The sequence below is a fragment of the Microtus ochrogaster genome, linkage group LG1 (assembly GCF_000317375.1).
Source record: "Microtus ochrogaster isolate Prairie Vole_2 linkage group LG1, MicOch1.0, whole genome shotgun sequence".
NCBI classification, from domain to species: domain Eukaryota; kingdom Metazoa; phylum Chordata; class Mammalia; order Rodentia; family Cricetidae; genus Microtus; species Microtus ochrogaster.
In genome coordinates this window covers 35,068,900-35,096,180 of record NC_022027.1, presented here as the reverse complement: position 1 = coordinate 35,096,180, position 27,281 = coordinate 35,068,900, and the positions used below count along the sequence as shown (strand labels likewise).

Sequence of the window (27,281 nt, the reverse complement as noted above, 5' to 3'; positions counted from 1 at the left end):
AACGAAAACCCTCGCAAAACAAAATAAATAAAAAATAAAAACTTCATTCTTTGCTATCAGGCAACTTTTTCCTATATCTGCACCTCCAAGAATCTGATTATCATCACCATGAAACACTATATCATCACCAATGTAAGCAAATATAAACCTAAATTATCAAGCTTCCTTAAACAGATACAAATTCATCATGTTCTGAACCTGCACTTAAGACAGATGTACTCAAACGTCAAATTGAAAAGTTTGCTATCAGCAGGGTGAGCAGAGAGCCCATAGAGGAGAAATAGGTTATCTGACAGCTTACTTCACAACTGGCTAATATTGAGAATACATAATTTCAACCACATAAAATAAAACAAAAAATCTATAAAAGTGTTACTCAATAAATGGGTCAATGAGCTAAACAGTTTTCAAGAAAAAAAATAAAAAATACATCAATATATATTTTTAAACGTGTTCAACATTTTTAGTCATCAAGGAGTTACGAATTAAAAGAGTCACAAAACAAACAAACTAAAGTGAAAGAAATGATGATAAATGCTGGTGAGGGTGTGGAGAAAGAGGACCCTTACTAAAGGGCCATCATGTCAACTGCTGCAACCACTCATGTCGTTATTTATCAAATTCCCTAAAGAGAAAACTGAGCCATCTTCCTTCAAATATATAAACACGACACAAGGTTAAGTTGCATGTTGTCTAGCACTGTCTTTATGTCTTAAATACAAGCAGGTAAAACACAAATTATGTAGATTGATACCGATATGAATTATCTCAAGTGGGCCAGATAAAATGTCTGGCCATCTTTCCATTTAAACATGAATATTCTCTAAGCTCTGCTCTTAGTATCTTCTCTCTCCTTTGAGCAATAATCTCTAAGTCCGTCAAAAGGAAAAAGACAAGGAAAAAAAAAAAAAAGATTCCAAACTTGTTGGCTTATAAAACCACTCTTATTCAAGCCAAGGAACACAGCACTTTTGACAATCTTTCCACTGACCAAAGCCTACACGACTTTATACACTCCTAAAGTAGGTGGCTCAAGTAGGAATCTCTGCTCACCTAGCATTTTTCATAACTGTCTTTTTAAATGTTAGTATTTAAAATTTCAACTTGTATACTCTCATAGTGTATTTCTTTACTTTCTTCCTTTTAATAATACCTCTGTTTAGCATATCTTCCCTTGTAAAACGATCAGAGGCTAAAAGATATGACTCATGTCCAAGGCGATGTGCTCCAAACACTGAGTAAAGGAGGATTATAAATATGCTGAATAACTAAAAGGGAATTAATAACACACATTACTTACCAGTTATCTGTTGTACAGATCCATTTAAACCTGTCATTCCATTAATTTCTCGAAATGTTAGGAACTGTCCCGTCTCAAGCTTGTGAGGATGATTTTCAAGGCATGTGACAATGCCTGGATTAGCCTAAAAATCAGAGTACCATTGACAACCAAGTTTGTATATTTTATTACTATTTGCAAGTTTTTAAAAATAATGGTCTATAAATATTAAAAGTTAGCAGCCTATACCTAACAATTTTATTAAAATCAAATACTATAATCATACTTGCGTTATGTTTGAAATGAAAATTTCCTTTGGTTCTTCTCCTGTTGTATCTGAAACTTCAAATTCCTCACCAAAATCACAAAACAACCTGGACCAAATTCCATGTACATCTGCACTAATAAACTGAAAAGAGAAAAATAAATTTGCTTATGTTAATAGGAAAAAAATCTACCTCAATTATATTATGACATTTCATGACAACTTCATTTATAATGAAGTACATTCTCTGAAATGTAAAAATAATCATGTATAGAATGAATCATCTATAGATCAGTCTGGGAATTAAGAAATGTGGTATTTAGTGAGTGTTACCTGAGAAAAGTACCATCATTGTATCCCCATTGCTTACTCCAGGTTGTGTCAGAAACAAAAAAATCTGGCTTGGTCATAAATTTCAAGTTCCAATACATAGGAAACAGTTATCTTGGTTTAATGGTCTATAATGAAATCTCATTATTTTACAGAAACAGAAATGAGCATACACTTAACCAAAAGCATTAGTTAGTGGAAATAAGTTAGTGTTAAGGTACAGAGGTCAAAGTGCAAACTAAACACCATTAAGGGTATATATGAGGTTGTTTAACACAATTACAACTGCTTTATGAAAAGTAATTTTTATAATAACAGCACTGTCTCCATCTCAAAAATCTTTAAAGATATTATTTCTTTGTGCTTAAAGCTCTTACTACTGCTTTTATTCAGTTCTAAAAATATGCGGTCACAAAATTTGTATGACAATGGAAGGACTTAAAATGTTTAATATTAAGAAAGGTCACATATTTTCAGAAGAAAAATCACACATATTATGTAGCCAATAATATATGCTAATATGTAAATAAATGTGCCAGTGGGACAATGTAACACATAGAAAAGAGAACATGAAGTATAAATATTAGAGGGTGAGGGAGGACTGGAAGAAGTCAATGGACAAAGTTATGAAAGAGATAAAGCTAATTGTCCCAGGTCTGACCATCATAGATATTTGTTCTTGGTGGTAGATAGCACATTCTACAGTCAAAGTGTAAAAGCCAGCATGGAGGTCTCCAGCTGTAGAGTAGCTACTCTGTGTAGAATTAACTGAGATTTAAATACCTGGACCTTCTTAATTTGGCGAGCGTATGCGTGCGTGTGTGTGCGCGCACACTCGCATGTTTGTTTCTAAGTTTTTTCTTTGCTGTATTTTGTACACAGGGTCTTACTACCTAGCTTGGAACTTGATATGTCGACCAGGCTCACCTTGGCACTCAAAGTTATCTACCTGGTTGCTTCTGCCTCCTTAGTGCTGGGACTAGAGGCTTGCACCAATATGCTTGGCTACTTACAAACTTTCAAGGTATAAAGTTTATTTTTAAAAAAATCTTACTTATGATCGTACACATAAAGACTATTTATATAACAGTGAAAAGCTCCAAGTTTTAATATTAAAAATATTCTTCCTTTAGTTAAATGCATCTCATTATTAAATTATGTTACCTTAATGGGAGGGCAGTGAGAATGGCAAAAGTCATTGATCTTCTTTTGTAATGTCAGTTTCATCTCAGTCAATACTATGCACTGTTGAGAATAAAGACCAGAAAGTACACAATTACTTTTATAAAATACAACTTTCGAAATACAAGCATGTCAATTCTAATTGCCAAAGAATTATAGGTATCCTCACAAGATAGTTACTATTCTATGTTGTATTCTGTTCTAGGATTAATAATTATAGAAGTACAAAATGGAAAATAAAAGTAAAGAGAACATATACTCATATTAAATAAATTCCTTTACTACAAAGGACTCACAACTGGAAGCAAACCATAACACCATATATTGTGTTTGCAGTCTCCCAAAAAAGGTTGAGATTTCTGTCACTATCCTGCAAGCACTAATATAGCCACCAAAACATTATTTTCAGACAAGCTGAAAGAGTGACTATTATAATTTTTAAAAGATCTTGGTAATAAATCTCTAATTTCTGCATTCAACAGTTTCACAAAATAGCTTTGCTTCACATTAATATTAGCATTACTGTATTATTATTAATGTATCATATTAACAATTTATATATTATACAATATTATTTTTTAAGACAAATACTTTTCAATGGGTAATTTTTTATTAACACTGTGATACAAGTAGGTGTGAAAACAAGATTTTAATATAATTTATACTTATTGAGGCCAAATACTTTCTTGTAGGCAGAGCTCTTAACTGCTGAGTCATCTTTTCAGCCATAACTATTAATATTTTTTAATTAAAAACTATGTCTATGGTTGTTTTTATTTTTGCATGCATGTCTGTGCACCACTTGCAAGCCTGGTGGCAGCGGAGGCCTGTGATTCCCTGGGTTAGAGAAGGTTGTGAACTGCGATGTAGTTGCTGGGACTTAACACCCAGGTTCTCTGCAAAAGTGCACTTAACCACTGAGAAAATTTTAGAACACAAGATTTTTAATTTAAGGATCATTCTTCCCAGAATTGTATAACTTGTACTTCTGCCAATATGATATGAAAATTCTTTTTTTATGTAGATTCTTGCTGACATGTTATCATTTTTAAATAATGACTTTCTAATTGCAGTGAGATTTTTGAAGTTTATTTTGCTATTTTTCCTTCCTTCCTTCCTTCCTTCCTTCCTTCCTTCCTTCCTTCCTTCCTTCCTTCCTTCCTTCCTTCCTTCTCTCTTTCTTTCTTAACATAGTGGTCAAAGAACACACAGTATTTCCTTTTCCTTTGAAACAAGGCCTCATGTAGTCCTGGGGAGCCTTGAATTTGGTGTGTAGCTAAAAATCATGAGCTTCTGATTCTCCTGCTTCTATCTTCACAGTGGCAGGATTACAGACATGTCTTATATGTAGTTTTATCTGACGCTGGAATTGAAATTCAGTTTCGCCCATATTAGTAAACAATGTAGCAATAAATCTACATGCCTAATCTCCACTACTGCAATTTTGTGAATGACTCAAGATTTGTTTTTATGTCCTAATACATAATATATTTTAAGGACTGTTTCATGTGCTGAGGATGTATATTCTTGTTGGATGAAATGTTCTGTAAATGTCTGCTGCCCAGTACATTATCTATAGTACCTCAGCACTGTTTTCTGTGGGGGGACTGAGAAAGGGTATCGTTACTATGTACAACTGGCAGGCCTTGTACTCACTCTTTCCCCAGCATTTTTTTAAGCTTGTGACAATCCTTCTTTGTTTGCCTCTCAAATAACAGGAATGAGGTATGTGTCACCACAACCATCTTGCTGTGTGTGATGATCTGTCCACTGATGAAACTGCAGGGTTCAAGTCCTCCTCTAACACTGTACTGGATCCCACTTATTAGGTATTACTAAACTGATCCCTTAACTAAATGGCTATTTTCATCTTACAGTTACTCTGTTTAAGAATACCTACTCCTGCTCACTTTTGGTTTACATCACCATGCACGTGGGTGTGCGTGTGTATGTGTAACCCTGTATGCACATCTGAAAGCCAGGAGAATCTTCAAGTGTCTTTTTCTATAGTAAGAGGACTGCCGTATTGCCCTGACTGAGCCAGAGCTCACTAGTTCAGCTACAATGGCTCGGACAGCTAGGACAGTTCTCAGCACCCCTGTCTTACTCCCACCTCAATGCTGGCAAAGCCATGCCCTGCTTTCCTCTGAGTGCTCGGGATATGAATTCAGTTCCCCATGCTTGCAGAGAAAGCACTCTTACTCACGCCATCATCCCAGGCTAGGAATATCTTTTCCCCAACATTCCGCTTTTAGTCTGTGTGTTTACCACTGAAGTGAGTCTCTCGCAGACTGTATACTGTCGACTCTTGGTTTTGATTAGTTTTGTGCCATCTAACTAGGGAATAAAGTCCCAACTACACTTAGAATTAATACAATGTAAGAATTTGTGTTTTTCTTATTGTTTTGAATAGTGCTCATTTAAGTCTGCCTTTCTTCATGGGATAAAAAAAAATGCCATTCCATTTCCTCTTGGTCATGTAAGGTTTCTGTTGAACAGTTTATTGGCTGTTGAATGAGGGTACTTGTAAATGTGACTTTTTCGTCTTCGTGGCCCGGCTCTTTTCATTCTTCTCTGTGTCATCTTTACAAACGGGATTCATACTTTATGTATTCTCAAGGCTAGCTACGGTTCTTTTGCTTCTGGATCTGGATCTTGAGTGTCTTTTGGAAGCCTGGTCTGGTAATAATAAATCCTTCAGTTTATGTTTTTTTTTTTTTTTTTAAATCTTGAAACGACCTTTTCCTTTTAGAAGGATAGGCTTCTAGAGTAGAGTAAATCTAGTTGAATTACTTTTTTTTTTCTTATTTCTTGGGTTTCTATGCATGTCAAAATTTATATTTCTGATGGATCATGTTTATGGGTTATACCCTCATGTTTTCTGTTGATATTTATGAAACATTACAGGGTCATATATTAGGGTGCGAATTATATAAAATCTAGTACAAGCTCCACCATGTTTTTAATTTAAGGGAGAATTCTCAGCTGAAACTTTTTGATATTAATGCTTTCTTTCTTCTGTGCAGTGTGTTCACATAAGTCAGAGGTGACATCTAGTATCTTCCTCTATCACTTTCCACTGTGCTTTTCTGAGACAGTCTCTCATTGACCCTGGGGCTCATCAATTACCTAGGTTCGATGGCCAGCAAGCAATGGGGATCAGTATGGGTGTTGAGGATCTGAACTCAGTCCCTTTGCTTCGATAGCTAGCAGTTTACTCAAGAATCACCTCTCCAGCCTGATACTGACTTATACTATTTCTAGAAATCTAATCTCATAAAGTGAACCTTTCCACCTAAGCTGAATTTTCTTTTAATTTCTTAAACTTTTCCTTATTTCTCTCTTCTACAGTATAATTTATTCATACTTATTTTAAACTCTGTAGTGTTTATTAAGCACTGTTTATCAACTAAGTTTTAACTTCAAAAAGATAGAGCAGAAACAATAAATACATATTGTTAAAAAAAAACAATGAATTTCAACTGCATATTACTGCCAAATACCCAGCTTACATTCAGGAGTTATTAGAATTTTTTCTCAAAAAGAACATTTAATAGATATAATTTTAACTTGACTTTTTTCATTCTGCTTTTCAATATATTAGGCTAAACTTCCTATTATATTAGGCTATAATATAATAGGCTATTACTTCCTTGGACTCTATCAATAACACAATACAAAATACTAACCTGGTATTTTTCTAAGAAGGAGAGGTCTGTGGTTTCATCAAAAGGGGCAGAGGATGACGAGACATGAACATATGGATTTAGTTCTGCAATATGACGAAGTACAGCTTCAGCCCTAGAAAATAAACACATTTACCAACCTCTCATTTATTATACTCAGTTTCATTAGATACTTGAAGAACATGAGAGGGCCCAGCACATGTAATTTTAACAAAAACTAAGTAAGTTATAGATAAACACAATTTTTATTCATTTTTACAGATAGCTACACAATCTTAAGACACATCATCACATGCTGCAGCAAGCCTCACAATCTTTACATATGCCCTTTTACTTCTGGTCTCCAAGCTTAAGGTCTCAGTGATAGCAATGCTAGAGATTTCTTTAGACACAGGAGTAGGAGGAGGGACTATCAGAGGGAATAAAGAGTATATAAGCACGGACAAGGCAGGCACCAGAAAAAGGAAATGGAACATATGTCATGAAAGCAGGAGGAAGGACAATCTAAATCAATGAAGAGACGGTGAAGAGGGCCGAGAATGTCAGTGTGTGGGGCAAGGGGATAAAAGCTAACTATAAAGGTAGATGTGTATAAAATGTCACAATAAAACCCATTACTTTGCTAAGGAATTAAAAAAAAAACTTCCTTTAAAGATGTCAAATTCATTTTAAAACCATGACAAAGGAAATATACGCCAGTATGCATTTATCTAAGGCAGGGTAAATTCATCTTGACAAAGTAAACAGCTATGACTAAGCTGGCATTCTAGATACAGACAACATTCCATATGTAAGTCTTTAAAAAAATAATCTCATGACAATGTATCAATGTATCAAAATATCTTTACCTGTTTCTCTCATTAACAACATCATCTTCACACAGAAAGAAATTGGTCCCTAGATCCCATGCTTGGCATTTTTTTGTATCATGAACTGTCAGTGCCTTCAAAGAGAGGAAAACGCCTGTTAAGTCCAAAATAGAACCAGGATGCATACTACCTCGAAGGCTATTTACAGTGTACTGAGAATACGACGTATATATGTGAGAACTTAGTGTTGTAAGAACTGAAAAGGATAAACAGTTACATCTTTATTCAGAAGACAGATTATAAGCACCTGAGAAACTCCAACAACCTGATGGAGAAACTACACAGTGAGAAGCTTTAAATTTTATCAAAGTGGCATGTTATATAAATCAACATAAAGAAAACATTCAGAAAAATTTATATAAAAGCACTTCAAAATATTCCATACCCCAGATGATAAAGGTAATGAGTAAATTTTTATCATGCCACAGCTCATTAATTTACAAGGAACATACTGGAATATATTTATTTTGTTGCTCTTAATTTACAAGGAACATACTGGAATATATTTATTTTGTTGCTCTTGAAAACGAAATGCTAAGTAACACCTTCCTCATTCATTAGACTGGCGAAGTTCAACAAACTGACAGCACATTCTGTTAGAGGATGATGGGATTCAATCACTCTCACATTACGGTGGTACTATGAGGTGCCATAGTACTTTAGTGTAACGTCTGGTAAGATGATGTGCATTTTCCCTTCAACAGAGCAATCCTATTTTTAGAAATCTATCCTATAGTGATATATTATTTGTGTTTCAAATAAATAAAGCTTGCCAGAAGATCAGAGGGCAAAGCAGCCACACTAATCAGTCATACAGGCCAGGCAGTGGTGGGACACATGTTTAATCTCAGCAACCACACTAATTAGCCAGAGAATGGGCAGTGGTGGTGCACACCTTTAATCCCAGCACTAGAAAGGAATGAATACAAGGCAGGAGGGACAGCACTGGGTCTCCATCTGAGGATTCATGGAGGCAGGATGGCTCTTTCAGTCTGAAAATTTCAGAGACAAGAGCTCTCTTAGTAGCTTTGCTTTTCTGATATTCATCCTGAACCCCAATATCTGTCTCTGGGTTTTTACTGATCATGCAACACTGTCCCAGAAATGTTCTTGGGAAAATCAAAAACACTTACAGCCAGGGTTATTAAACAGATGTATTACCATTAAAAACACTAGAAACAAAATGTACATAAACATGGGAAAATTGGTATAATGTGATATACTCACAAAATGTAACTATAAAAAACAGTTTTATAGTTTTATAGTAACTAGAAAAAACATCACTATGGAGTAATCTTATGGACATGCTGTTAAGTAATAAAAAGCAAGGCACTTTAAGAGACACAGGAAAAGAGAGATACATAAACTTGAATAGGATATTCCTGTATACATGTATTTGCTTATTATTAAATACAATGAAGAGTATAAGATTAAAAGAGAATGATCTAAGAGAACATAATAAAAAACTAGGCTAACTTGAACATATTTTTATTTTTTTGCTTAATTTTGAATTAAATAAATACCCTATAGTAGTAATACTGATTTTAAAAAGTGATACCTGAGACTCTAACCCAAAATAATCTAAACTATTTTTGAGTTGTTTGCATGATTAACTGGGGGAGCTATTGAATATAAATTTCTTTAAAAAGCTACCAGTCAAAAGAAAAGGGTTTTAGAAAAGGATAGAAAATACTAATTTTCCATAATTTGTGAGTGATATTGAAATTGATATTCTGAAACTCTGTCATAGAAGTTAAATATAATATAGGACAAATAAGTGACCTGTTATTAAAAACAATGAATCTTACATAAGAGAAAATACAAAAACAGAAAGTGAAAGAAGTAATCCATCATTCCTATAGTGAATTAGAAATTTTGCAGTAACTTATAATTTTAAACTTGAATACACTTTAGTGCTTCCTGATGATTTGTTTTATCTCTATTCCTCAACAAGACTTAAAGTCACAGAAACTAAGGGGGTTATATCAAAAGAATTCAGAAACTTAAAGAAGATCCATTAATGAAGATGAACCAATTTAGTACTAATAAAAATAGAATGTAGAATGAATAAAGCCATAACATCAGCATATTTAAATATACAAATTCGTCATCGATATAGCTAAAGTTCATTAGTCATAGCTGAGGGATGGTCACGATGACTTATAGAAGGTGGCAAACAGCAGAAAATGCAGTATAATATTTATCCTGCTTTTCACATGCAGTCTACAATTTAGTGAGATTAAGTAATCAATAAAGATAAAATTTTCTTTCTAAATATTATAGCTAATAAATGAGGAAGAATGACAACTGCTAACTCTTAATGAATATAAACAATGACGAGTAATAGATAAAACAATAACAAAGAGAATAACAGAATATCGCCTTTTGACAGAACATAGTATTTCCTATGAAATGTCTTGTCAAAGGAAACAAATACAATTTGAATCTGGATATGACTACCAGTTTATAAGAAAATACAAGCTGTAATTATATGTAATAAATAGTTTTTTCAGTGTTTCTATCTTGTAGGAGACAGGTCTCGCCATGGAGCACTGGCTGGCCCGGAACTCTCTAGTAGACTAGGACGAGGCTTGCTCTTCAAGCCTCTTGCTTTTAAAGTGCTGTAATTAGACATGCGCCACTATTTATGTCACAGAATGACTACTCTCTTTAATAAATAGAGTTAATGTGAAAAACAATCAGGGAAAGAAAACCTACAAATTAAAAGAAAGAAAGTTGCAGTGTACAGATTCTCGTGGTTCCTGATTAGAACAAAATAAACTGCAAGGAAACAAAGCTGAATTCTCAACTGGGCATCTTATGTTTATGTTAGCTAGCTTTCAGGCTAGTGGCAACAATACAGACTTCGTGACATTTAGGCTGCTGCGTAATCCCTTCTCTTGATTATGAGCTGGACTTCTGAACTTAGAGCTAAAGAATATACTTTGTTGTGTTAAGTGCTGTCCCTCTCCCGGTTAGTCCCTCATGACGCCAGCTGTCATACTGTCAGCAGCACTACGGAGACAGCCATATGGTAGAAATGGAGTGACCTCTGCTCCACAGCCAGGAAGGAACTACGGTCTGCAGTCCTAAGGCCCACAAAGAAAGAAAGCTGGCAACAACCAAACGTGAGCGTTCTTTGATGGACCACTCCCAGGACAACTATAGCTCCTTTGAATACTTTTTGCTGCCTTGTCAGAGAGCCTAACAGAAGAAAAAGCTGAAAATTTTGCCCATGCCAACTAGACATAATAAATGATGCTGTCAAAATCTGCAGTAAATGATTTTAGAGAAATACAAAACAAATTTAAGCCATAAGAAATTATTAGATTTTAAGGTGTTAAATGGCACTAAGTTATGGCTATATTAAAGATATATACTAAAATATTTAAAAGCGATAAAATATTTGAAGTTCTTAAAGAATTCAACAGTTGCTGTCAGTAGGAAATGAGAAGCAAATATAGGAAAAGCACAAGTACGTGGAGTTGGTGACCCAAGCTGTATGATAGGTAATTAAGAATGTGTTAAGTGGCTGGGCGGTGGTGGCGCACGCCTTTAATCCCAGCACTCAGGAGGCACAGGCAGGCGGATCTCTGTGAGTTCGAGACCAGCCTGGTCTACAATAGCTAGTTCCAGGACAGGCTCCAAAACCACAGAGAAACCCTGTCTCGATAAAACCAAAACAAAAAAAAAAACAAAAAAAAAAGGTGTTAAGTGACTTTTTATGTTTAAATTTTCAATAAAATTAAAAAATAGCAGCATTAATGATTCTATTATGTAAAATGAAACAATAAGGCAAAGTACATTATCAGTTCAAATCAGCAAAAATGAAACAGTTCATAACAAACCACTTTTCATACCGCAGGTGTATACTCACTTTAATCCCTGCAAGAACAAGATTCTTTGCTATAAAGGAAAAAAAAGAAATAACTTAGCATTGCAAATTCATACAAAATACAACTTCATGAGGCGTTATCACATTTCTGAGTTACCTATAATTTTTTTACTTGATTAAAAAAATTAGAAAATCCAGGAGTAAAAAAAATGAAATACATTTTGCATAATCACATCATTTAAAGATATCTATTCACTTCTCAGGGTTTTTATAAATATACTATGCAACCATAATGAATTAAGAATGATCATTTGGCCAGGTTTGGTGGCACATGCCTTTAATCCCAGCACTAAGGAGGCAAAGACAGATGGGTCGTCATAAATTCAAGGCCTGTATGTTCTACACAGTGAGCTCCACATAGCCAGGTTTAAATAGTGAGACCTCGTCTAGACAGAACATAACAAATGATCATTTAATTAACAGCTACTAAGCTATTAAAATTACTACATGAGAGGTGTTTTTGTTTTTCTGTGGAAGACTATACCTGTGCTACAAAATATTTTGTCAAAAATTCTGATCAACACTTTGAATCTAATTTCTTCTAATGAAAATAAGAGTTATAGTCTTTATCTTACGCAATTCAAAAGAATCACAAGAATTATAGGAAAAAATATTGCTTACCAATTTCTACTCCAAGACCACCCATACCACTTAAGAAGACACGGGACTTGGCCATCTTCTGCATTGCTGTGTCACCAAGAACATATCTCTGTCGACTATATATGTAAAAAACAAAATAATTATTTCATCAAAATAAAATCTGCCTTAAAGTTTTGAAAACTAACAGCCATGACACATGAGTCTGTCTAGAGTTGTTTTAGATGATTTGTATAGCACTTAAAGTAAACCAACTCAACTCCTAACTATAGAAGACATTTTGGAAAATTAATTTTGGCGCTACAATCCACATTCCAGGAGGCAGGAACTCTCCTCTTTTTGGAATGCTGTGAGGTGGACCTGCCATTGTTCCATTCCATCCTGTCTGCTCATTTCATCATTTCAGTGGTCACTACAGGCATCTGATTCTGTTATCTTTGTTTTAAAATTGACTACAAACAGGATCTTGGAGGGAAGATTCAGTTCTCCTAGCTTAGTCCCATCTAACTTGATGTGCCATGCTTTGTTGACATACATGGGAGGCCTGTCTTTTTCTGAATGGAGACAGAAGAGGAGTAGATGGAGGGGGAGCAGGTAGAAGGGAGGTAGGGGAAGGAACAGGAGGAGAGGCGGCAGGGGAAACTGTAGTTGGTATGTAAAACAAATAAAAAAAACTGATGGGAAACTGTGGTCAGTATGCAAAATAAATGAAAAAAGTTTCATTTAAAAAAAAGAAGAAAAAACTTAAAGTCACAAAAGGACTAAATAGAAGGGTTGTGGAGGATGGAACTAAAGGATGTACATTTGACAATTAAGATTTACACACCCATAAGGTTATAAAGCCTACTTATTCACGGCAATAAAAAACACACACACACACACACACACACACACACACACACACACACACACACACACACACGAAGAAAGGAAGGAAGAGAGGGCGAGAGAGAACTGGGGGAACTGGCCAGGCAATTCTTGAGTATTATTTTGCATTGACAACCTGGGAAAACACACTTGGGATCTTGTTAAGTTATGAATCCTAAAAACAAGCTTGCATATGAATATATATTCCTAAACTTATGAACACAATCTGCTCAGCCTGCATATACTGTTACTCATATGTACACACTTTCAGGGTTGACCACTGGTCTTAGATAACCAACTGGGGCTCCTCCTGGGTAAGACTGGTTTCTCCCACTCTAGGCATTCCTTAGCTGCCTGTAGATAGTTCTTTGTCTAGGGTTGGGGCCCCTTGACATTTCCCTCTGATACAAACATGATTTATTTATATGTATAGGTGGGGTCTGTGTATAGGGTGCCCACAGGGGTCACAAGGGTGTATCAGACACCCAGGAATTGGAGTTACAGGATGTTCATGAGCTGCCTGGTACAGATGCTAGGAACTCCAAGAGCAGTTATGTGCTCTCAACAACTGAGCCGTCTCACTAGCCACATTTATGAGATTTATTCATCTTGATTAATGTAAATGGTCAATGGTACTATTAAGGGTCATATAGTAAAAAGGTAAAAATGTAAAATACTCAGCAAAATGTCTATGACATGCACTGTGAGATAATCAAATAATTGTGTAAGGTAATACACAGAAGTACCAGAATCTATGGGAAATCAGCAATACAGAAGATTATTTGTATTTAAGTTAGAAATGGAGTGATTTCAAAGTGAGATTCATTCAAATTGAATTCTAAAGAATTATTTCAAAGGTTCATTAAGATAGGAAAAGCATATGGATGCGCAGCTCATGACTGTCTAGCACACAATGCTCTGGGTTCAACCTCAGCACTGTGTAAACTGGGCCAGGTGCTGCATGCCTGTTCCAGCGCCTGAGGCAGACCAGGAATTCACTCAGGTACCTAGGTTCATGGGCAGCTTTGGTTACCTGAAACTCTTCTCTGGGCCAATGGTAAATAATAGGAATCAGATTTACTCTCCTGTTTTAAATAACTGGAATTAATAAATAGAAATTTATTCAAACACTAAAAAATAACTTAAAAGTAATTTTTGATAGAAAACAAAGCAAGATTCAATTTATTTATTTGTTTATTTAATTTTGAAACAGGGTCTCATTATGTAGCTCTCACTACATAGCTCTACAGAGCCAGCTGGCCTTAAGCTGATGGAGAGCACCATCACATTCATGGCCTTAGTTTAGATGTAACCTGAAGAATTTCTAGGTTGCAGCAGAGAGAGGGAAATGCACCTGGAATCTGGTGGTCTCCCTAAACTGAAGAGCTATAAACTTAAGAATTCAGAGTTTGGTCAGAGGATGGTTCAGCAGGTAAAGGCACCTGTAACCAAGCCTGCTGACCTGAGTTCAAGCCCTGAGACCCACAAGGTAGAAGAGCCCTAACTATCTGCAACAATTTGTCCTCTGACCTGCACACACATGCCATGGCACGAGCGCATACACACATGGAAATATATACATAAATATTAAAAAACAATTTCATGAAATAAGTGAAGAGGGAGCAGAAATTAGCAAAAGGTTCTCTAACTTAAATTGAGTACAAATTACCAAACGCATAAGGAAAAATCTAATGTGGAAGAATCACCTCAAGGGAAAAGGGGAGCAAACACTACTAGTAAAATAGAGCTCACGAAACTTTGTGTTTTGCTTAAGCACAAAAATACCTCGCAATACAAAGGGCATTAGATACAGTATTAAGAATATTACATAAACAGTGAAGAAAATTTTGCTCTGAATTTAATGAAGACTCCTTTTTGGTCATAAGCTGAAAAGCAAGCCAGGAAAGGAACATACTGTTTCTTTAGTAATTTAACTGTGTTTCTAAATAAAACTAAAGAATATTTTAGGAACCTAACATTATTTAGAATCCAAAACTATAAAATCCACAGAGACATCCATAAAAAAGTTACCAGTATATAAAAAGTAGGGCAATACAACCCATACTGAACTAGACATAACAACAGGTGTACCTTCAGGAATAACAGATGCTAGAGCTGAAGGAGAGAGATACCCTGTCAAATATAAATATGACCCACATGCTCAAGAAAAAGGGAGATATAACTAAAACCCTCCAGAGGATAGAAATATAAACCTAAGATAAGAACAGTGTGTATGGAACTAATGACCTGAAGGTCAGCACCAGAACTTCCTAACATGAAAACAGATACAGCCTGAGAAAGTCGTGGTGCTTCTTTAGCTGAATATATGTGAAATTGGAATTTTTAAAACAGAATGTGGAAATGAGGGTAGATAAAGGTATGAATGGTCAATTTTTTTCCAGGAATACTAAACTCACATGTGAACAATTTCCAAACAAGAAATATAAGGAAAGCTAACTGCACCACGGTATATCACAAACTTGGGAAAGAAGGAGCCAGATGAAGGGTTTTTAAGGGGGGGGGGGAAGGGGAGGAGACACAGGAGGGCTTCTGGAGAGACAGGAGAGGAGGTGAGTGACTTGCTATTCAGCCTCTTTGAATCTAGAGTTCTTTAGAGGGACAGAGATTTAGTTAAATTCCTTTCCTGCCTTTGAAAACAGTTGGTGCCTGAGGGGAAGGAATTCCCTTAGGGGGTGGCTCTGGCAGAGTGCTACATTAGGACAGCAGTAGATTAAAAGGCAGCAACAATTTTAAAAAATGCTGACAAAAAAATTCTACATTTCCCCCTGAAGTACCGCCAACTAGGGATCTTTAGGTACACAAATGTGTGGAACTCTCCTAGTCACGCCATAGCTCGCTAAAAAAAAAACAACCCTCACTCCATTCCCTCTCCATCCAAACTGTAACTCAGTTACAGATTTTTCCATTTCCTACGGAATATATTTTCTTGAGAAAACACTGAAATTATCATCCTCTATAATTTGACTATACAATTCAAGTAACTCCTACATGATCAAGAACATCAGGAAAGCCTCTTGTTTAAACTCAGGACACTTAGGTTCATATTGGACAATAAAATTCTTCTTAGTCCTATTGTTTAAGTCAAAAGAAACAGGAGTTTATTTACATAACATTAAAACTTTCATACTACATATAACATGAGAAAACTCCACAAAAATCCCCATTTTATTTGAGAGGAACCTGTAGGATATCCATACAAAATTCTGCACAGGCATAGTCTTCAAACAGACTATGTGATTCTGGGGTAACGATCAGAAAGGGTGGTTTTCGGCCTCTTAGGTTCTTACCTGTATAATCCATCATCGATTTCCACAGATTCTGTAGACATGGTAGGTAAATTTTTACTTGCACTAGGGAGAGAAAAAAACAAACCCAAACTTTTAAAGATCATATATGGCTTTTGAATATTAATACTCTATAATGTGAAATTCACTTATGCATAAGACGAGATTCGCAAGTTACTAAAGGTTGTTTTACATAAAATGTATGTTGTATCATGTGTTACCTTCCTTAGATTTTTAAAATGTGTTGAAGTTAATTTCAATAATTGCTGGTCTGTATAGTTTTAATGTTAAGATCTTAGAGCAACCAGACAGTACCTGCACTCTTAAGACATCAGCTAGCTAATAAAAACAGCATACTCATACAACATACTATTCTGGCAATAAAAGTGTACACACACACACATACACACACACACACACACACACTATTTGTAGTCTCCTATCATCTTGTTTTTACTTCTTTCACTTATTGTTTTATTTTGGCCAAAATTAGTTTGGTGGATTAAATTTCTGAGTGAAAAGGAGAACGAGTATATGTACACCCTGCTCTGCCACTGAATGGCTATGTCTGCCACTAACTTTCCAAAAAGTTCTGTGTCACTGACTGGTTCAAGAATACATTCAGCCAGGTGGTGGTGACACACAACTTTAATCCCAGCACTGGGGGGCAGAGGCAGGGGATCTCTGTGAGTTCGAGACCAGCCTGGTCTACAGGGTGAGTTCCAGGACAAGCTCTATTGCGACACTGAGAAACCCTGTCAAGAAAATAAATAAATAAAGGATATGCTCAAAAACAGCCATGCCTGATTGCACATACTTTTAATTTCAGAACTCCAGTGGAGGAGGGAAGAAAAGCAGGGGTTCTAAGCCATCCTTGGCTAACTAGAAGGCTTGCAACTAGTCACAAAACCAGTAATAATTAACAACAATAATAATGATGATAATAAAATAATGATTATATATGAGACAATAAAAATGCTCCAACTAAGGGGTGCTTATTTGTATTTAATAATATTTCTCAAGTCGATTTTAGCAGCATTCGCCTGGGCAGACAATACGATTACTTAAATCCAGTACCTGAAGCATCCTTTTCAATATGCAATGTAAAATGTTAGGCCTACATTAACTGAAAATAATAAATTCGTCACCTCTATACTTTTTCTACTGTATTCTTCTACTGGGCAGGATACAAGTGGGGCTTTATTAATTCTAAGATTACTACTGAAAGAGAAATAACCCAAACATGGTGAGAGTATACCAGGACCCCACCCCCATAATTTTGCAGGCTAGGAGAGAAAAACTCCAAGACCCTAAAGTGGGAAATAATCATGGAAGCCTTAGGCTCCTTCCCGTGCCCCGGTAACCCCGTAGTCAACAGGGGGTTTTCGGGGTGTCCAAAACTGCAACTGACTCATCCAGACTTGTTCCCTCCGAAGTAACAGTTTTCTAAGTCGCACGGTTGCAGGATGGGGCACAGTGGCCCTGCAGTTGTCTCTTAAAGGTGCCAAGCCACAGGGGCCTCAACCCACTCCTGACCAGGCCAGACAGGAGCAGTGTGACCTGTGGGGAGGATGCTCAACCCCACCGGGAACCGGCAAGACTCGGGAAGAGCCAGCCTCCCCGGCGAAGGCGAGATGCGAGGCCCGCGCCCACGCCGCCACACCCACCGCCCGCTGGCTCGCTCCCTGGGGCTCCCCGCGGCCCCGTGGCCTCCGCGAGCACCGAGCCGTCCGGGCCCCGGACGAGAGCCCGCGCCCGCCTTCCTCCGCTCCTTCCCGCCTAGCCCGCCCGGGCCAGGCCTCTCACCTGCAAGCTCCCCAGGAGGAGCAGGACGCCTCTCCCCGGCGGAGAGCAGCCAATGGCTCCGACCTCTTCATCGCCTTCCGAGACTCTGCAGCTGCAGCCGGGGAAGGCAGGCGAGGGGGCGGGGCCGCCAGGGTCAAGGGGCGGGCGGTACGTCACCAGAGGCGGGGCTGGGGAAAGTGCGCCCAGGAGGGTGGTTCCCGGCAGCCAGGGGACACCTGACTTCCGGTGGGGGTGGGGCCCCCGGACGAGCTTCCTCGCAGGTGGGGGGCGTGGCTAAGTGGAGGAGACGGCGCTGAGGGACAAACGCGGAACCCAAACGCTGAAGTCCACGTCACCTCCGGCGGGGAGCTAAGCCGGGAGGGGCCGGAGGCTCGCCCGGTGACGGAGTCGCTTTTGCAGATCCTCGGGTGTTCGAGCGTCTAGAGGACATCAATTTCCCAAAACCCGGCTGGGATGCCACTTAAACATTCCATTTAAATAGTTTTGCTCATCTAGTACGTGTCAGACGTAGATGTCTGTAATTCAGTTTCTTTTCAGAGCTGTAAAATTTTCCACTTTCATTTTTTTTTCTTTTTTTTTTTGGTTTTTCGAGACGAGGTTTCTCTGTGGCTTTGGAGCCTGTCCTGGAACTAGCTCTTGTAGACCAGGCTGGTCTCGAACTCACAGAGATCCGCCTGCCTCTGCCTCCCGAGTGCTGGGATTAAAGGCGTGCGCCACCACTGCCCGGCTTTCCACTTTCATTTTATGGGAGAAAAAAGGAACTTCCAGTTAATGATTTGGTTATAGCCATACAGCCAATAACTACGATCATCAGCGCTAGTGGCCAAGGTTTCTCTTCTAATTCTCATTTCGTTGACTCATTTTTTTTTTTTTGTCATTTTTAGAAAACAGTTGTGTGGACACAATATAAATTAGGAATCTTTCTAAATAGCTCTGTATTTGAAGAAACATCAGCCCATTAAAAAAATTGACATTACTTTGACTATAGATGTAACACAATGTTCTGTAAAGTATCATTTTAGTTCAAAATTGTCTTATATTTGGAAATATATGGTAGTCTTGGCAAGCCTACATTATCCTGTGTGTCCACCTATGCTATTTCTAAAATTGAACATCTCAAACATTGAAGCCTGTGTTGACTATCTGTTACATCCTGCTGGTTTCCTCTGTAGAAAAGGGTTTTTTTTTTAATCCAATTGACCTTTTTTACATTAACATTCCAATAAATTTGGGTTGTGGCTTATTTTTTCAGAGTTCTGCTCTAGCACGAAATATTTCCTGTCCTTTTATTATTATTATAGTTTTTGGAGATGTATATACATGCTGCTAGTTTTCATTTCCCTCCGGTTTATTTTCATAAATATTGAATATCTATTAGACAGTAGGGTCCAATGGCTAGATAATGATCAGACCATAGAGATAGCATGTCCTGATTTCATCAGTCTCATGGTGTGCTTGTAAGTATTTTGGCTCAGATGGAAAGAGAACAGGTACAAGAGAGTGACCACAGAGGGAGCAGGCCCTAGCCAGAGACTTGCACAGGACCAGGCCAGAGTCAACGACCTCCAAGGAAGCAGGCCTGAGCCAGGGACCTCCAGAGGAGCAGGTACAAGGGAGTGACTGCCTAGGGAGCAGACTCAAGTCGGAGACGTCTGCAGGACCTGATTCCAGCTGGGGACCTCTGTGAAAGCAGGCTGAGGCAGCAGCCTCCATGGGAACAGGCCTGAACGACCTCCGGGATTGGAAAGTAACTCCAGGGAGCACTGAATGACCTCCTGGAACATTGAGTGACTTCTGGGGTGACTGGAACTATAGCCCTAACTGCACCACAATCAGCAACCATCTAAGCCTTGGGTCCACTGGCACCTGGAAGATTGATCATCACAGGCACCAGCCCCAACTACACCAATCAGAGGAAAAGATAGGTAGAACAAGGCAATAAAAAAAAAGATGTGGGAGTGCCCATCAGCTGTGGGTACTACCATCCTTTGGTGGGCTAGGGCTGTGTAAGAAAGCTGAGCAAGCCAGAGGAAGTAAACCAGTTAGCAGCATCCCTCTGTGGACTCTACTTTAGTTTCTGTCTCGAAGTTCTTATGTTGCCTTTCGTGGAAATGGACAATAACCTTTAAGTCAAGCCAGTGGTTCTTAACTGCAACACTTTAGTACAGTTCTTCATGTTGTGGTGACCACCAACCATAAAATTATTTTATTGCTTTTCATACTGTAAGTTTGCTACTGTCTTATATGCAGGCTATGTGATATTTGGCCCCTAAAGGGGTTGAGACCCTCAGGTTGAGAAGCGCTGTTGATACCCTCTTCTTCAAGCTGCTTTTTGGTTATGGTGTTTCATCACAACAATGAAGAATTTGGGAAGCAGAAAAATACAAATTAATTAGAAATCAAGTTCAGAAAGTTTTAAAATGAAGAACATAAAAGCTGACACAGGGATTGAGAGGCTTTGGGGAGACAACAATTTTAGCTAGAGATGTCCTAGATTATCTTTTTGAGAAAATGACAGTTGTTCCCAAGCCTAAATAACTTCAACCATGTGGAGATGTAAACAAAAGAGAAATTTTGACCACGGGGAAAACAAGTGAAACTTTTAATTTTCTTCTTTTTAAAATATTTATTACTTTCTGGTGTGTGCATATATTTTCTTCTTAAAACAGACTGGGCTTTTTCTAGAGAAAAAAAAACAGCACATGAAGGATATTCAGCATAAGAGAGACCTCTTCATTGTTTGCTTTGAAGGGGGAAGGCTGCCATGTGACAGGTGGGACTTGAGTGTGGCCCCAAGGTAATGGCCAACAATAAGGAACAAGTTGGCGTACAGTGGTAAGGAATTAAAGAGCATGTTGTCATATGGCTGTAATTAAACTGATCAACAACCTGCATGTGCTTGAAAATGACTGGCCAGAAAACAGAATGAAATCAATGTCTTGATTTCATCCTTGTAAGTCTCTGCCTGCCATCTACCTTGCTGTGCCTGGAATTGACCCACAGAATAAGTTAACAGATTTGTATTCTTTTATGCGTACAGTGGCTTGGATAAAAATGGTGCCCATAGGGCCATAGGAGGTGGCACTATTAAAAGGAGAGTCTTTGTTGGACTAAGTGTGGCCTTGTTGGAAGAAGTAGGCAGGCATTGAGGTCTCAGGTGCTTAAGCCAAGTCTAGTGTGGCATTTTCTTCCTACTGCCTGTGGATCAAGATATAGAGCTCTTAGCTCCCTCTCCATCACCATGTCTGCCTGCATGCCACCACACTTCTTGTCATGATGATAAAAGACTAAATTTTCAGACCACAAACCAGTCGCAATGAAATGTTTTCTTTTATCAGAGTTGCCACGGTCATGGTGTCTCTTCATAGCATTAAAACCTTAAGTAAGAAAATGCTAGTATGCTTACAGAACTTTGTTGTTCAGTAATAGAAAAAAATTGTAGGTAAAACCCATGACTCTAATATATTTGGCATTAGATCACTATTTTCCATCAGTATAGAATATAAACATGAATCTTTGTTAGCTTTTCTGTGTTTGACATGACCAATGTAAGGAATACAGGCGTGTTATGGCTCTTAGCTTCTGAGGTGTCTGTTAATGTTTGTTGGAGGAGAGAGGCACTTGTTGGTTCCCAGTCACCCAGCTTGCTTAGACCCGAAATAACTACACAGATACTGTATTAATTAAATCACTGCTTAGCCCATTAGCTCTAGCTTCTTATTGGCTAACTTTTACATATTAGTCTAACCCATGTCCATTAATCTGTATCGCCAAGTGACTGTGGCTTACCGGCTAAAGTTCCAAGCAGCGGCATTGGTCTCCAGTGGCTCCATGGTGTCTCTCTGAATCCGCCCTTCTTTCTCCCAACATTCAGTTTAGTTTCCCCCACCTATCTCTGCCCTGCTATTGGCCCAAAGCAGTTTCTTTATTTATTAATGGTAACCACAGCATTCAGAGGGAACTCCCACATCAAATGTCCTCGCTTTAGCACTGTGCAACCTGTAAATCATGGCCAGAGCACATGGGTGCTAGAAAACAAAGGAAGGAAATGTTCAAGGCTTCAGTATTTCCCTTAAGAGCATATACCCAAGACGTTTAACTTCTTAAAGCTTCTACTGTGCCCCAATAGCACCATGGGTTTTAGAGAAAGTCTTTAACACACTGGCCTTAAAGGATATTTAAGATCCAAACCACACTAGCAGGCATCTTACATTTGATGGAACAGCATCAATTATTACAAAAACATGATAAAATGGTGATTTTATATCCTTTTTTTTAATGTTTTGGAAAGTTTACTCTAATAGATTCCCTGAGAGTCCAGCTCTTAAGAATCCCCTCTCAGGGTGCAAAGACACCACAATAAGTAAAGGGGGGCTAGAAATCTGAGGGTTAAGAAATGTACTCACAACAGGTTCTTTCTATCTGTGTCTCTTTATTCTTCTCCTTATTCCTTATTCTTCCTTGCTCTCCCTTGTTCTGCCGGTTACAAACATTCCTAGTCATATGTACGTTTAAAACTAACAATTTCCCAGCCCTAGCATGTTCCAGAGCTGGAATTCTTTTTCCCCATAAAAATCAGAAAAGAGTTTTCACACACCCACACACCCACAGTTCTGTGGCTGTCAGCTCAAAGGTTCACATCCAGTGAACTCCTTAATGGAGAAAGTTAGTTAAGAAAGGAATTAAATCATCAGGGGATTCTAGAGGGGATGGTTAGTGTGCAATACTACATTTTTAGATAAAAGAGCTAAAATGTTTGTTTTCAGTGTGTCCTTTTTTTCCTCTCCTAGCATGCATAGAATTGGATAACTAAGCAACCTATGTAAGCAGTCAGGGAGAAGCTATGGCTCTTGATCAGATAGCACACACACCTGATGCTACAATTTCTACTGGCCTACAGGTCCAGATTAGGCACCTGGAGCTCTAAGCAGTCGAGACAAAGAGACCCGGGCCTCTAAATTATTGTTTCCAGGGTATACTGTTATCAACAGTTCTGATTGTGGGTGTTGTGGGTCTTTCTCTGGATCCTGAACTAAAATCATCAGTAAACTGAGGTGAGGGTTCTTGTAGGAGGCCACTGGTTAGTTTCTGGCTGCTCAACCCTGAAATAATCACACAGAAACCATATTTTTGCAATACTGAACCATTAGAATAATAGGGCAGGAATCTGAGTTCAGTAAGTACAAATCCATTTGAAGGACCCGAGTTGCAAGAGGCAATCCCAGGGCCCCATTTCAAGAAGGGAATGAATTTCCCAGAGGAACCATTAATTATGCTTCCACACAAAGGATTAGGACACTTACATAGACTGTGAATTGGAATACGTATGCTGCAGACAGAGTTTCTGTCATCCAGATGCAGATGTTGAAACCAAGTCTCCACTGTGATGGAATTTGAAGATTACTTTTTCCAGAACTTAAAGTTTAGAGATTCCTGTCATCCTTCAGGCCTTATAAGGCCATAGCAAGTGACATTCCTCTCAGAACCTTGTACTAGATACCAAGTCTGTGGGACCTTTGTAGTCTTGAAAAAGTGTGAATAATGAATGTTGGGTTCTTTGTTACTATAGCTTAGAGGTTTATGTAGCAGCCTATACAGACTATGGCAAATTAAATATATTTTTTTAAAAAAATATTGCTTATAAAATAAGAGAAGAGAAATTATCATAAGTTTGCAATTGAAATATAATTTTTGAGAACCGTTTTTAAAAAATTGTTTTATTTTTGTGTGTATTTTGTCTGTCTATATGTGTGTATACTACATGTGTTTCTGGTGTATCATACCTTGGAACCAAAATTATAGATGTTTGTGAGCCACTGTGTAGGTGTTGGAAACTAAATCCAGGTCTTCTAGAAAAATGATAAGTGCTCTCAACCACGGAACCATTTCTCCAGTCCCCCTCTCCCAGGACATTTTAATTACTTAATTATGTAGGCAACAGTGGCTGTAGAGAAAACATAGCAATTGTTCTCCTATATTTAATCTTTGGCTAATAAGAACAGAAAACAGATGAAAAACCTAAAAATTCCCAAATAGTACTTCAAATTCTCTCGTACTTTTCTAGGTGATATGCTATGAATTCATCTGGATCTTTTCTGACTGGGGATGGGAGAAAGTCGAGCGCCCTTATGAATCAACATTCAGAACTCTATTTGTGAGATTCAGATTTTAGCCACAATCATTATTCACCAGTAGACCAAATTGTAGTCTAAGCTCGTATAGGAAATGTTGTCTCTGAGAGCAATGGAGGCTTCCTTGCCACAGGCAGTTGTAGCTCACAGAGTTAAGCTGCTGAAAAACAAAAGGAACCAATGATCACCAGAGTTACTCCAAACTAGAAGATTGAATTTTACAGATAGCATGAAAGTGAGTTTAGAAAAAAGATATAATTATAGATGGGACCTCAAGAGAAACGACAAAGCAGAGCTCCCGTATCTCAGGGAATGGGTCCCAGTAAATAGGCACCCTCAAGCTGCTAGACTCGGAGCTTTAATAGGACCTAGGGCAGAAACTGGGGAGAGGCTGTGAGTAGGGGCAGTCAGTCAATCAGTTCCATGACCTTTCCAGGCACCTCTCAGTTTTGGTCATGTGTCAAGTGTCTTTTCCATGCAGTGGCACTCACTTGAGTTGTATAGAAGGAGAAGAAAGATAATAGGACAAGAGATTGGGAACAATCGGCTCAACCTGAAGAGAATCAAGTACATTTCCGGCCAAGAATAAGAATTGAGGTCCCTGTCCTGAAACTGCCCGACCCAATTCTACTTCCTGCTCTCATCAATCCTGATTCATCATATGCCTTTCCCCGACCCCCGACCCCTTGACTCAAACAATCTGCAGGTTATCTTTTTTATCTTCAGCTTCTTTTCTACTTGGTTTGAGAGCCTGATCCTTCAGGTCAGAGGCCATCAAATACCAACAAGCCTCTTTACCTCCTTGTTAAAAGTACATCTTTGGACCCCAGCCTAGCATTTCTTCTTAATTATGGCACTAAGAGTTTGCATGTCTAACAGTGTTCCCTGGTTATATTTGTGGGGCTATAGGATTGGATCATATTTTATGCTGTCTAACCTGCTTTCTCTGTTTCATAGTTCGACTATCTCTTGTGTCTACGTGGGACTTTCTTTACTGAATTCTGGTCTTTACTGATGATCTTGGTTTCTGTCGTGATGTGTGTGTAGTTCTGTTTCTCTGGCTCTGATCTTTGGCTTCATTCTTTGAATTTTGTCTTGAATCTTGCCTGAATAGTGGCACTTCTTTCCAATTTTAGTTTTCTTCTTGTCAAATTTCCTTTTTTACTTGCACTGGTTAAATGCGTCTGTTGTAACTCACATAGGCTATATCATAACTGTGCAATACACAGGGTGTTCTGTACATTCTAGGGAGGGAATAATGAATATTGAGCAAGAGTGATGTAAACTACGCAGAGAAGGTACATAGACACACACACACACACGTACATACATACACTATCATTTTAAAAGGCATCTAAACAGACAACTGGTGATTTAAGTTGAAGACAACTAGAAACTACATATGACAAAGGAGGGAATGCACAGTTGATACTTCTCTTTTTATTCCCTCTTTTTGTTTGTTTGCTGACTGTGTATCTATTTATCATTTTCCCCAGGCTTTGAATACACTGTGATCTCTTCATAATCTTATGAGGTATGTGTCAACTAAAGTTCCCAGAAAAATAAGACTCAACGATTGACTGGTTAGAATTTGTGTGAATGTGGAGAGTTAAGAGTTGAGGTTTAGATCCAAATTAGCTTGGGCTAGCTTTATCCCTCTTACTAGCTGTTTAGCTCTGTGCTTCACCTAACATTCCTGTAACTCTCTGATGAAACGTTTTGGAATGCACTAGTGGACTCCTAGCTTCAACTAAGACAAAGGGCAAAAGACCAGATAGCATCTGAGGCTCACAACAGAGATGTCTCTGCTTTGCTCTGACTCAACTCCTTGATGATCCCACAGCTATACTTTTAAAGTGCATTCTTTCACTTATGACTTTTTTGTTCTATACGTATAAAATTTTTTTTTTTTTACCAAAACTGTTACCATGTGGAATATTTTAAAGCATATTTGACTCCAGAATAAAGTTCCTGTTATTCTCTTTGAGGGGAGAGCTATGTTGTTGTTGTTTTGATAAGTACATAATTCAAAATACTCCCCTTTCTGTCTCCTTTTGTGTTCTCTGCACACAATGAAAAAATGCCCTCCTGGTATAACACACTTGTGGTCCAGGCAGGCCCAGGCCTCAGCTATGTTTTCAGCGTTACTCAGGGAAAACACAGCCTCTTCTAGAACATCAGAGTGAGGCTTTTACAAGATGGTGATCCTAACATCAAGAAGCTCTGATCCATAAACTAAAATCAACAACAGCAATGTAGCGATCCTATATGTGAAAAGCGTTGTTATAATACCATAGGCAGAGAGAGGCATACAGTTATTTTCAGAAAGGTCACATTTGACTGTCTTGTTGACTTTCTTAGCCCAGAATCCCCAATAGTTTGGGAAAAGATAGCATTCGGGTACCGAGTAGATTTAGATTTAGATCTGAAAGGATTTTTATAATGGGTTTGTTCCTGTGCTCTCATAAGGAAAGAAGTTACTGTGTCTGCTTTGTTAAAGATACACTGTGAGATGACCACTGAAAACCAGGAACCGAGCCTTCAAAAGAACCCAGCCATGCCAGAACCCTGATATCTTTCGTTCTTGGTCTGCAGATTGTGAGAAATAAATGTCGTTTGTTTAAACCACGGAGTCTATGCCATAGGGTTATTGTAGCCTGTGCTAAGACATCAGTTATGCTTTTTTGGTTGTTATTTATTTTTCTGCTTTTGCATCCCAACCAAAGTTCCCCTCCCTTCCCTCTTCCGACTTCCCCTCCCCTCCCAGTTGCGCTGCCCTGTAGTTCTGCAGGGAACCGAGATCATCTACTGACCTTCCTGCCATGTGGTCTCTCTCACCCCATTTCAGTGTTACAGGAATTCTAGGGCATTCACCGAGATATAGCCTGAGTCCTTTGCAGAGAGGATGATCGTTTGAATGTTAATGAGCATTACAATAAGTCAAATTATTATCTTAATATTCAGATAATATTAATGACTCTAAAAACTATTAATATGACCGGGATTAAATTGGGTTTTGAGGTTCAAAGGAATAGTTATCAGGTGCAGATAACTCGTGAAGTTTTCTGC

At 38.1% G+C, this 27,281-nt stretch overlaps 1 protein-coding gene across 1 annotated transcript in view; it reads right to left on the bottom strand.

The window, feature by feature from the left end:
* The window catches only part of Uba6 (ubiquitin like modifier activating enzyme 6), a 62,340-nt gene extending 44,148 nt beyond the window's left edge, over nucleotides 1–18,192 (bottom strand). Inside the window, exons 1-9 of the mRNA XM_005359419.3 lie at nucleotides 18,082–18,192; nucleotides 16,279–16,341; nucleotides 12,128–12,222; nucleotides 11,489–11,517; nucleotides 7,591–7,685; nucleotides 6,746–6,857; nucleotides 3,039–3,119; nucleotides 1,566–1,688; nucleotides 1,301–1,424 (exon numbers count right to left, since the gene is read on the bottom strand). Of these exons, the coding sequence (XP_005359476.1) occupies nucleotides 1,301–1,424; nucleotides 1,566–1,688; nucleotides 3,039–3,119; nucleotides 6,746–6,857; nucleotides 7,591–7,685; nucleotides 11,489–11,517; nucleotides 12,128–12,222; nucleotides 16,279–16,341; nucleotides 18,082–18,152 (793 nt within the window). The 5' untranslated portion in view covers nucleotides 18,153–18,192. The remainder of the gene's footprint in view (nucleotides 1–1,300; nucleotides 1,425–1,565; nucleotides 1,689–3,038; nucleotides 3,120–6,745; nucleotides 6,858–7,590; nucleotides 7,686–11,488; nucleotides 11,518–12,127; nucleotides 12,223–16,278; nucleotides 16,342–18,081) is intronic.
* Between the last annotated feature and the right edge of the window lie 9,089 nt (nucleotides 18,193–27,281).